General features: G+C 63.4%; 1 protein-coding gene across 2 annotated transcripts; it reads right to left on the bottom strand.

Moving 5' to 3' along the window:
* Positions 1-519: 519 nt before the first annotated feature.
* LHX3 (LIM homeobox 3) lies at positions 520-8,114 on the bottom strand (the record flags this gene model as incomplete). Of its 2 annotated transcripts, none has more annotated exons than XM_079706539.1 (6): positions 520-938; positions 1,733-1,904; positions 2,004-2,155; positions 2,853-3,055; positions 3,623-3,794; positions 8,027-8,114. In XM_079706539.1, 6 exons carry the CDS (start codon positions 8,112-8,114, stop codon positions 520-522), a joined length of 1,206 nt encoding a protein of 401 aa, XP_079562665.1. The 2 variants fall into 2 exon arrangements, with proteins under 2 accessions (XP_079562665.1, XP_079562664.1); XM_079706538.1 differs by lacking the exon at positions 8,027-8,114 and adding an exon at positions 5,960-6,053.
* Between the last annotated feature and the right edge of the window lie 3,843 nt (positions 8,115-11,957).

Genomic DNA, 11,957 nt, shown 5'->3' with positions numbered 1-11,957 from the left:
TTAGTTATGTTTTTTTTTTTTAATTTTAGAAATTAAAGCATCTTCCGGCCTGAGGGCTGTGCTGGTCGGGGCAGAGGCCCCAGAGCGGAGCAGAGTGAAGGCCTGGCCTTGGGTGTGTGGGGGGTGTGTGTGTGTATGTGTGTGTGTGTGTGAGACACTTCCTGTTTGGAAACTGCAGCAAGCACTCAGTTAATTGGTCGATAAAGGGAGAAATCTGCTTACAAAACAAGGCTTGCTGAGGGCCACCAGGTGGGCTGGCCCCCTGTCCCAGGAGGAGCTTCTCAGACGGGAGCCTGGAGAGTCCCTCTGCCTAGGGGAGGGGGCTGCGGCGGGGGGCACTCCGCAGAAACGAGCCCTCCCTGAGTCCTCATCCTGTCCCCCGCCGGTGGCACTGCGTCCTGCAGGGGTCCAGGGCTTTGGGGACAGGACAGCTCAGCTCCAGACCCCCCCCCCCAGCCAGGGGCCGTGCTGCTGCCCAGACTCCTCGTGTCCGGTGCTCGGTGGAGCCGGGGGTCTCAGTCAGAACTGAGCGTGGTCCACCTCGTCCAGCCAGGAGGCGGGGCTGGCAGGGAAGTCGGGGTAGCCCCCGCTGCTCCCCGTGGAGAGGTCAGAGCTGGGTCCGTTCCCTGCCAGCACCCTCATGGGTGGGGGCCCACCTGGGGCTCCCGAGGGCAGGAGCCCCAAGCCGGCATCTGGGTACACCAAGCTGGAGAGGAGGGGCTGGGGACCAGGGAGGCTCTGCAGGGCAGCAGGCGATGGGGGGACACCGTAGGGGCTGCCGGGGCGCAGCTCTCGGTACTGCTCCGGGCCGGCCAGGCCTCCGTGCTCCAGCGGGAAGCTGCCTGGGGCCCCCGAGGGCCGGCCTAAGGCTGGGGCAGGCTCTCCCAGGCTGCCGTAGAGGCCATTGGCAGGGCCCATTTCGACCATGGCTGGCTCATCTGCAGTGGAAGCAGAGGGCACTGCTCGGTGTCCACCCTCTGCCACCTCTGGCCCTGCTCAGTGCCCCCTGCAGGGGTGACCTGCGCCATGTCACACACGACAGGTCAGCCCAAGTCTCTCACCCCTTCCACCCTTGAGTTTGTTTAGCTCAATCCCACCTGATGCCTAAGGAATGGTGGGCTCCCCTGGTGGGCTCAGGGCCAGGAATAGTCCAGTCAGCGCCCAGGGTTCCAGTACGATCCCAAGGTTGCCCGATTATGCAGACAAGTTAAGTCCCAGCGGGGCTAGGTGAGTAGCTTAAGGTCACAAACGCTGCCAAAGAGTCTCTTGCCCAAACTTTCTGAGGATGGACATTAAGGGGTGGGGGGGTCTTCCTGGTTTGGGAGGAGATAATCGGGTTCCAGAGAGGACCCTCCCCCAACTCCAAGCAGCTCGGACTTTTCATCACCCCCAAATTGTGCTGCCACCTTCCTAAAAATCATTGCAAGTGCCGGGGGGCAAAGACACAGTCCACCCCTCCCACCAGGACAAAGCCTGCTGAGGGACAGGCCCTCGGGTCACAGCGGTTCTGTCCCCCTCCAGAGGAACAGCAGCGGTCCTCAGTGGCCAAACCACAGGGCTTGGGCATGGGGGACCAGGGTCTATAAACGAGCGCTTTATACGTGAGGCTAAAGAGGCCAGGACCCAGGACATTCACATTTCCAGGCTCCCTGCGGTCAACCCAACGCTCTTCCCCCTTCGGGGCTGCCGCTCTGGGCGCCGCGGGTGAGGTGGCCGCCCGCGCCCGCCATACCGGTGAAGGAGACCTCGGCGTCGCTGTCCTGCCCCTCTTCCTGGACGCTGTCCTTGTCCGACTTCGAGCCGCCGCGGGCGCGCTTCATGTTACGGAAATACTGGCCCCAGCGCTGCCTGCCCGCGTCCTTCTTCAGCCTCTTTTCCTTGGCCCGGCGGTTCTGGAACCACACCTGGGGGCGGGGGCGGGTGAGTGGCCGGCGCCCCGGGACCCGGGGCGGCCCTTGTCGGCCAGCGGCTCGCAGGGCGGGCGGGGGGCGCCGGGCGCTGACCTGCACGACGCGCATGTCCAGGCCGGTCTCAGAGGAGAGCTGCTCGCGCACATGGCGCGCGGGCTTCGGCGACGTGTTGTAGGCGCTCTTCAGCGTCTCCAGCTGCTTGGCCGTGATGGTCGTGCGCGGCCTCTTGGCCGTGGCCTCGGCCTCTGCACCGCGGGGAGCCGTGAGCCTGGGCCAGCTCCTGCAGCTGCCCAGCGGTCCCACCCCCTCCGGCGCGCGGACGTCGGGGCCACTGAGGCCGCCGCCGCCGCCGCTGCGACAGCCCGTCTCGGCCGCGGAGGCCGGCGGGTTTCGCGGGACGCGGGCGCCGGGAGCGATGGAGAAGACGCGGCGGGGGGCGTCCGGGCCCTGCGAGGGGCGGCCCTGCGGCGGCCTTCTTTAGGGGCCCCGCGGCCCTGGATCGGGGCGCAGGCGCCTCAAGCCTCGGCCCCTCTCTGACAAGCGCCCCACCCCCACCCCCGGGTTCCTATTTGTTCCAAGGGTGCGGGTAGGGCCGGATCTTCACAGTCAAGGATTTAGGAAGATAATTCAGACGCGGAGTTAATCCACATAATTCAGACCAACAGCCCTGCGCTCCCAAGGGCGGCGGCCGCCAAGACCCCAGACCCCGGCTTCCCCGGAGCGGCTCTGATACTTGTCCCCGCCAACTCCAGCTCCGGGGCCTGGGGGCGGGAAGGCGCCGTAACCTCTCGCCCCGTAGTGAGCGCTTCGCGGAGGATCCTGGAGGGAAGGATTCCTCCGCGCCCCATCCCGACTGGCCTTAGCCCCATTCTGCAGGCGAGGAAAGGGGAGGGGGGGCCCTGCCCAGGCCAACCCCGGGGACCATCGCCGCCTCCCACTGACCTCGCTGCTTGGCGGTCTCGTAGTCTGCCTTGCACACGAGCCGGCTGTCCTCCATGAGGTAGAACTCGTCTCCCGTGGCCAGCTGCCGCTTGCACACGACGCAGGCGAAGCAGTGCAGGTGGTACACGAAGTCCTGGGCGCGGCGCACCACCTGCGTGGGCGGGATGCCCAGCTGGCACGCGGCGCACTTGGTCCCGAAGCGCCTGCGGGACGCACAGGGCGCGGCTCAGCGTGGCGGCGGGTAGGAGAGCAGCTAACGCGGCACCGCGCAGGGCGCTTTCTGGAGGGAGGCTCCCCGCGGGCCCTGCCACTGGTCGCCTGCCCGGCAGCTCCAGCAGAGCCGCACAGAGTACCGAGAAGGGGATCCGGAGGCCCTGGGGAGCACAGCGGTCCTCTGTGCTGGAAGGGGAAGGGGAATCCTGGTAGGCGCCCCATCCCCAGCGTTAAGGACAAAAACAAGATCAAAATGAAGAGGGAGTACGTCCAATAGAGTGCTACAAACTTAGGGTTATCTTTTTAACGACTGCTTCAATGATTCACAAAATTAATTACTTTAAAAAATTGCTAATGTGCTAGCCCAGCTGCCATCGGAGAGGCCCCCAGAGTGCCCTGCCTGGGGAAAAGGAGGGGTTTGGGGATGGGGACTTTCGGGCTCCAGATTTGGTTATCGTGGGGGTCCGGGGAGTCCCTCAGGGTGGCCCACTCTCGGCCTCCTCTCCACTGGGCAGACTGCAGCCACCCCTTCCCTCCTAGGCAGCAGCCGGGCTCACTTGAAGAAGTCGTCCTTGCAGTAGACACTCTCTCCGCGGCTGAAGCAGCGCTCAGCCAGCGGCGTGTGGCAGTCGCTGCACTTCAGACACTTGCTGTGCCAGTGGCGGTCCAGAGCCTTGAGGATGAAGCGGTCCAGGATGTGCTGGTCGCAGCCAGCACACAGTGGGATCTCTGCAGGCAGAGGAGCCACCAGTGGCCATGGGCACCACACAGAGAGGGAGAGGCCTCACCTTCCCCCCCAGCTCCCGGGACCGGGGCTGCCAGGAGACCCCCTTCCCTGCACACCCTCTTCCCCAGCCAGCTTGAGCGGCTGCCTAGCTCCCCAAGTTCAGGGAGTGCATGACTCTGAAGTCCACAGCCCGGCACACAGTTGAAATTCAGGACAACTGAAACTAGGTTTAGAAACATGCCCATGAGCAGCAAGGTGCCCAGGCCATCCCATGAGGCCAGATGCCTTCAACTGCAAAATGTTTCCAGTCCATGAAGGACGCACGTTGAGCTCAAATGAAACCCCGGCCCCAGGGGCTCCCTTAGAGGCTGGGCTGGAAAACGGGAGGCCAGGCACATGTGGGTCGTGGGGCATCCACCACCCAGTTGCCCTCATTACTTGCACAATTAAGCATCATGGCGGCGGGGGCTCCTTGCAGGTGTGGCTGCCTGGCCCCGTGGCCTTGTCTGCAGGCCACCAAAGTAAAAGCTGCTGCCCTCCCTGTCTTTGGGCGGCCGTGAGGGTACTTGTGAGTGGACTGGACACGTGGACCCTCTGTCCTCATGCTCAGACGTGGATGCCTGAGCTCACAGTAGGCACTTTGCCCTCCCCACAGAGACACTTGGCTTCTGCTCCCCTGGGCCTGCAGGCCTCCAGGGGAACAAGGCTGGGGAAACGCAGGGAGCCACAGGTCCATGAGGGGCTTTGCAGGGTGCTCATGGGGTGAGGACTCCCTGTTACTTTAGAAAAGGTCTCCGGAGGGAAGAGAGCCACGAGCAGGAACTGGAACATACAAAAATATAGCACCACCGCACCACGCTCACCTCACTGACGGCGGGCTCCTCCGGCCCCAGGCTGGCCTGGCAGCGGTGAGAGGGCCGGAGAGGGACCTCCCTCAGCCCCAGGAAACCACGAAGGACGGGGTCCCGCGTCGGGCAAAACCGTAGCCCTGGGTGTGGAGCCTGGGGATTTGCCGCCTGCCCTGGCCCCCCAACCCCGGGCGGCGGTGGCAGGGCGGCCAGGACACCCGGCCCAGAGCTGGTGGCTGGACAGGCCCGCGCAGCGCGGATTCAGCACCGCGGCCAGGACAGCGCCCCGGCCGTGCTACCCGCGGAGCCCGCGTCGGGCAAAAGCCGCTCCCGCCGCGCCCCTCGCGCTCTCGCGAAGCCCTGGCGACCCGGGCCTTACGTTGCATGGCGACTCCGGACTTGGCGGGGTCTCCTACCCTCCGCGCTGGCGAGGCCCAGAAGAGCCTTGCGCCCGCCCGCCGATCCCCGCCGGCTCTCCTGAGCCGTTTCGCCCAGAGCCCGCACCCCTCCCTTCCTCTCTCTCCGCCCTCCCGCCCCTTCCTCCCAGCCCCTGTGGCCACCCCTCCCAGGAACCTTCGGAAAATAAATAAATAAGTAAGTAGGAGGCGGATGAGACCCCGCAGCCTGGATGCAACCCCTTTCCCACCCGCTCCATCCCTGCTGCTCCCCGCCCCTCCAGGGCCACCTCCATCTCCATCCTGCGGGTCCCGCCTGCTTGGAAGCCCGCGGAGAACCATCCCAGTTCACAGGAAGCCAAGGCGCTGGGGGCGAGACTGGTGCCACTGGGAAGTTGGGGGCTTTCCTGTAGGAGGACCAGCCCCGAGTGGGCCAACAGAGCAGGTGCATGTGAGTGCAGACACCTAGATCCCGGCTAGGGGTGTTCTACGGCCGGGGTCCAGCTCCACGCTGGCCCTTGCATTTGACTCTCTTCCCCTGGAAAGTGTGTAGGGTCTGGGTGCAGGCAGCCTTCCTGCAGATCCTCCTACCCCGTCGTCACTGGGTCTCACGTTTGCTCGCTGTGCGCTCTCCCGATTAGGCCGAGTATTTCCTGAACCGGTCCTGGGACCCGGAGGCCCCCCTCCCTCCCCAGCCTGGGCGCCACGACCAAACACCCGACAACACAGCTCCAGGGGCCCAGAGGCAGCCTCGCTGCTGGGATGCCCAGGCAGGGACGTGCTGTGCTGGGGACCTAGCACCTACTCCTGCCGGCATTCCCTGGCTCCCGCCGCCTCCGTGGCCAGGCCGGGAAGGGAGCGAGGACCTCTGGGTCTCCACGGGGTCCGCCCTCCCGGGTGCAGCCGCTCGGCCCGGGCACCCACCTCGGCGCAGGTCTTCCCTCCGCGCCAGCAGCGCCAGCAGCAGGTCGCCGCCCGCCGACTCCCGGCCCGGGACCAGCTCCCCGCGCGCCTCCATGGGCTCTCGCCGCCCGGCGCCGCGGCTCTCCGGCCCTGAACTTTCCAGGGGCCCGGGGAGACCACGGCCTCAAAGGCCCCGGGCCGGCGTCCGAACGACTCCCGGCGCTGCTGGGCGCTGCGCCCGCGGGCGCCCAGGGGCCCGGAGGCTCGGGCCGCGGGGAGGCGGAGCGGCGGGGGGCGGGGCCGCGGCGCGGGGCGGGGCCGGGGTCTCCGAGACGCGCCGGTGGCGTCCGCGGACTCCGCGCGCCTTTGCGCGGAGAACTGCTGTGCCCAGACGCCACCCCGAGTGCCTGGCCCGAGGGTGGGGACGCTCAGGGGAGGAGCCAGGCCGGAGCTGCCCCAGGGCACTTGACCGGGCCCGGCAGCTTCCTGCCCCGGCGCCGGCTCAGGGCTGAGGCCTGGGGCTTGGGCGTGAAAGCCTGAGGGTAGCCTGGGGGTCAGGGAGGGAGCCGGGTCCTACCGACGCTGAGGCTCGGACTCGAGAGGCTATGTACGAGCTGGGAGGCTTGGTTACAATGTCTGGTCGCATGAGCGCGACCCAACACCCAGGGAGAATGAGTGTGGCGCCCAAGGGCTCACAGCGAAGCCACCAGGAGCTGGACCCAACCTCAGACCTTCCCGCTCTGAGCAGCTTCTGGGCCCCACCCTTGGAACTGCAGCCCACAGTGGGCGCAGGGAAGCAGGGTGAGTCTCCGGAGGGAAACCCAGTGTCCTCGGCTCAGACTCTAGGATGCAGCCAAGACTCCAGGTCAGGAGGGATGGAGCTGGGAAAGCCGGGATCCACTCTCACTTCCCTCCACCCGCCAGCACCCCTGCTAGCACCGGAGCGAGCCCCCGTGCCCGATTTTCCCACACCCTGCCTCCAGCCCAAACAGGTGAGCTTGCAGGAACGCACCGTCCTTGCAGGTAGAGATGCACCTACCCCAGAGGGCATCCAGCACCTGGCCACAGGCCAGGCCGCCCCCTGGAGTCACCCACAGTCAGCACACAGCAGTGTGGGCCCCTGGCAGCGGAGGGCATGGCGAGGGCAGGGACCCCAGGAAGCACTGGGGGACTAGAGGTGGACGCCACCCTCCAAGAGGCTCCACCTGGGAGGCCCGCGGTAATGCCCCATCTCACCCTGCCTCCGCCTGGCCTCCGGTGGCCGGCCTGGAAGGACCCGGGCAGGGGAAGCACAGCTCCTCTTAGCTCTCAGCAGACCCCGTTTCTCAGTCTGAGCAAAGCCCCGTGCAGCCAGCGCCCGCCCCTTCACTTTGTGCTACACTTGTTCCCCGGGACAGAGTAAGAGCGTGCAAGCTGGGGAGCTGAGCGGGTGCTGGGTGCGCTGCGGTGTCGGCCGTTGAGTGTCAGCTGCTGCAGAGGCCTGCCTGAGAGGAGCCATGTGTGGTCCGACTGGGGAAGGGGCGGGCGGGCCCGTGCGCTCGGCATCTGGCCGGGTGGCCAACAATGCCTCCATTATTTCCCAACGTCCTTGCGATCGAAAGGCCCTTGGGGAGGGCGGTTTAGGCAGTGGGCCGACCCAGGGGTCTCGGTACTGCGCAGTTGGGCCGGCTGGCGAGGCCCAGGCTGGGCTGTGTGTGGGAGCTGAGACGCGTGGGGTCTCTGGATTTACTCGGCGGCCCTTTCTCTGCCCATCCCCTCCCCACCAGAAATGCCTGTGAGGTCCCTTCTGTTCTTGGGGCACTCCGCAAACAGCCACGGGCACTAGAGCGCAGGTCCAGGCTTCCCGAACCATCGCAGGGAGCGCCAGGCCCCCTGCCCACTCAGGGCTCTGCCAGCCTCCCGTCCCCTCACCCCGGTTCCCGTCTCGTGTCCCGCCAGAGGTCTCCCCAGACCCTTCCCCTCCCTGCCTTTGGGGTGCTGCACCCATTCCTTCCCGCTGTCCCTCTGTTTGCCTCTGCCGACCCTGCTGTTTTTCCCCTCTGGGTCTTCCTGCCCAGGTTGGAGGCTGCGGGCAGGCGGGGCTCTTACCCCTAGTCCCGCTGAAGGTGCAGAGAGCGGCAGCTGCGGGGGCCCCGGGCCGATCTCGGTCGCCCTCGAGATCCGTTTCCAGCAGCATCGCGGCCGCGGGGCCAGGCCGGGCCCAAGTGGTGCGGGCAGCGCTCCTTCCTCCTCCTCTGCGACCCCCGCCCCCACCCCCGGGAGGGTTCGGCCCTCCCCGCGTCCCTGTGCGCGCAGAGCGGCCAGACGCGGGAGCCTCTGGGCCGGGCGCTGTCCGAGGTGCTGAAGGAGGCGCGCGGCCGCCCACCTTCCCCGACCCCGCCCGCCGCCCCCCTTTCCAGGTCCCCGGTCTCTCGGCCCGCCCCCCCGTGCCCCCTCCTCTCCCCCACCCCGCCGCCGCCAGGCCTGGGTGGCAGCGTCAGCCGGCTCCGCCCTGAGCTCCAGGCCGGCCCTAGGGCTGCGGATTCGCCCCAAGCGGGTGCTCCACCCTGCCGTTCCAGCTCTTTCCTGCTCCCGGCCTCCTGGAAGGCAGCGTCCAGGCCGAGGGCTCTCCAGCCCCATCGGCCTCCAGACAGGCTCCTACTGAGGCTCTAGCTCCAGCTGCTGCCCCGTTCAACGGTTGCGTTAGGCGGGAGGAACTTTCTGCACGCCCGACCTCCCCAACACGCACTGCCCCCAGGTCTCAGGCCACAGCCCCCTCCCACTCCCGCAGGGCAGCTGGGGCGCCCCCAACAGAGACTACTCAGCCGTGAGCGCCAAGATCCTGGGTGACAGGGGTTACCGGATGGTAAGCCTACACCGGCACCACACAGACCGGGCTGGGGGGCAGGGTGCCCGCCGGTCACCCAGTGCCAGCGGCTGGCTGCCTGTGCCCTTTCCGGACGGGGGCACAGCCCAGCTGGGAAGGTGAATTCACAGAAACTGCAGCCAAGAGAACTCCCCTGAAGCCACACTCGACCAAAACAAGGTGGGGGGAGGCGGGAGAAAAAATCAAAATAGTTCACAGGGACTTCCCTGGTGGCGCAGCGGTTAAGAATCCACCTGCCAATGCAGGGGACACGGGTTCGAGCCCTGGTCCGGGAAGATCCCACATGCTGTGGAGTAGCTAAGCCCATGTGCCACAACTACTGAGCCTGCGCTCTAGAGCCCGCGAGCCACAACTACTGAGCCTGTGCTCCGGACCCCTCAAGCCACAACTACTGAAGCCCGTGTGCCTAGAGCCCGTGCTCTGCAACAAGAGAAGCCACTGCAATGAGAAGCCCGTGCACCGCAACGAAGGATAGCCCCCGCTCGCCACACTGAAGAAAGCCCACGCGCAGCAACAAAGACCCAACGCAGCCAAAAATAAATAAATAAATAAAATAAAATTACTTTAAAAATAGTTCAGAACCGAAGGCAGCAAACAGGTGTTGGGGCAAAGCCGTGGGCATGAGGCACACCTGGTGGCCGACTGCGATGCTGGGCATTCAGGCCTGGCGGGAGTGGGGTGGCCCAGGAGAGTGATGCTCAGGGAAAGCCAAGGCCTGGCAGCTCCCTCACCTGGCGGCGGGGGGGCCTCTCTGGTGCCTTGTGAGTAGGATTTACACCCATCACAGTCACCGTCCCGTCTCCCCTCTCGTCGGAGGAAGGGTGCTGTCCTGAGCCCACTCAGTCTAGCTCGGCTCCAAGAAGACCATTTATCATTTATCATTGATTTCCCATCTTTCATCTTCCACCTGACCCTTGGGCCATCTTCCAAAAAGCCTCTGGTTCAATACAAGAAATTCTGGGATTTCAGACGTCCTGTCCATACACCCGAGAAGGGAGAGGAGGCTTCGTCTGGCACTCCCATCCGACACCGCATCCCTAGTTCTAACTTCAAAAGAATTACAATTTTTTCAAACATCGGATTTCTTTATTCTTAAAATGTGCACATTATAGTTTACTTAAATACAAAATGTTCATTTTCCTTGCAGGTAAGAAGTTTCACCGACATTTCCATGTCCATTAGCTTCTTTTTAATCAAAATCCTTCCATTAAAAATAAATATACATTTAAATTACCGAACTATTATATTCATTAGTCTCAATACTTACAACTTTAGAAAACAGAACTTAACCCTTGCCTAGAGGGAGCGTCCAGTTCTGGGCAGCGACGGGACCCAGCGCCCACGGGCCGCCTCGGCACGTCCTCTCCCTGACCCACTGCCCCTCAAGCTGCAGTATTATTACAAACCGCGGAGGCCAGCGTCGCCCTTCAGCTAGGTTCTGTAAAGTACATAAGATGGTACACTTGCAAAATCACCCAGTTCCCACTGTCGAAAGAAACTTCCTTTATGGGAGAAAAAGACATTCAATACAAACCAAAAGGCAGTTTAATTAACGGTTCTTAGTATTTCCCTTTGGGTTCTCTGTAAATCTGCCCGGTTTTCAAGTTGAAAAGAAACAACAGGTGTCTTCAGTAACCCACGCACACAACTTAGCCATGAAGACAAGCTTCTGGCTTTTAAAACACAAAGGCTCCCAAGGGTTAAAAAAGTGTCAAACAAGAAACCTCTCACGGCAGAGAAGTGCAGAGGAAGCGGCGGCTCAGGAGCAGGTTCCTGCCCGGAGGCCTCCAGACCACGCCTCCCACTGAAGGTGACCGCGCCTCCCACTGAAGGTGACCACAAAGCTCATGAGAGTTGTTCAAGGAATCAGCAGCCTATTCTCCCTAAGCTGCAACGGTCACATCAGCGTTACATGGTCACATGGTCATCGGTACTTAGTAAACACACAACTGGAGTGTGGAACAGGCAGAGTGGGAAACACTGTTACAACCATCATAGTCACACACACAGGCACACACAGACACACACACACACACACAGACGCACGCGCATGGATACATCTGAGCCTGTGAGACAAACCAACAAAGCCACAAAGGATCTCAAAGGAAATGTTCCCTGCCATAGTTTGTTCTGTTTCTTTGTTTACCTTTTCAGAGGCAAATTTACTTCTAAATGTTTTGGGTTTTACAAATAATGTGTTAAAACCATTCAATGTTAGAAAATTAATCATCGAAGCCTGGGGCACTGGGGCCCTGCACCAGGACCCATGGTGAAACAGCCTCAGGCAAATGAAGTTTGGCTGAGACCACAGTCTGCCCCGGGCGCCACCGGCTCCCTCACACTGAGCCCTAGGTTCTCACGGGGACTTGCAGGTGCTGGAGGATGATGACACAGGACCGAGGGCGCCTTCAGAGATCCCGAAGAGCAGCCCCCTCCCCAAAGGCCCTCCCCTCCCACAGTGGACGCAGGCTGGGATTTGCTTACAGCCTCTGGGCACCAGATTAACAAGCACAGACGATGCCCCTGAAGACTAGAAGGGCACCACCCTGCCCCAAAAACCCACCGGCCCCCCTTCCCCTCCACACTCTCATCTCCACGTCTGCAGAGCCTGGGACGACTGACTAAGGGGGCTTCCCTTCCCCGGTCCTGAGCTGCCTTGGCGCCCCGGAGATGTTCTCCTGCTTCAAGCAGAAACAACCAAGCAGCTGAAAAGCACAAACACGACTGAACCACTGAGAACACTGGCTTCAAGGAGCAGCGGAAAGGGGAGGCGTCCGGAGGCCCCAGCAGGGGAGGGAAGGGAGTGAGTTTTCTCCAGATCCCAGAGCGAGGCCTTGCAGTCTAGCAACTCGAGGTGAAAGCAGGTGGCAAAGCTCTGTGCGTGGGGCCTGGCCTCCCCACTTCTGTTTTCAGACCTGGAAGAGTAAAAGCAGACAAGGCTCTCTGCTCTAGGATCTGTGAAAGGCGCCACCTGAGGGTTCCAGGAATGCAAACAGTCTCACCACGTGCGGGGTGCGTCCCCTGCAGGGAGAGCACGTGGGGCAGCGGAGGGAGCCATCGAGGCGACACCAGGTCCGACGTGTTGACCGAATCCCTGATCTGAAGATTAAAGCTGCAGGCTTTCTGAAGGCGGTTCCACAGTCTCTCCTCGTC

This window comes from Hyperoodon ampullatus (assembly GCF_949752795.1).
Source record: "Hyperoodon ampullatus genome assembly, chromosome: 6".
NCBI classification, from domain to species: Eukaryota; Metazoa; Chordata; class Mammalia; order Artiodactyla; family Ziphiidae; genus Hyperoodon; species Hyperoodon ampullatus.
Note: the sequence above shows the minus strand (reverse complement) of the source record. Positions and strands in the feature narration are given on the sequence as shown.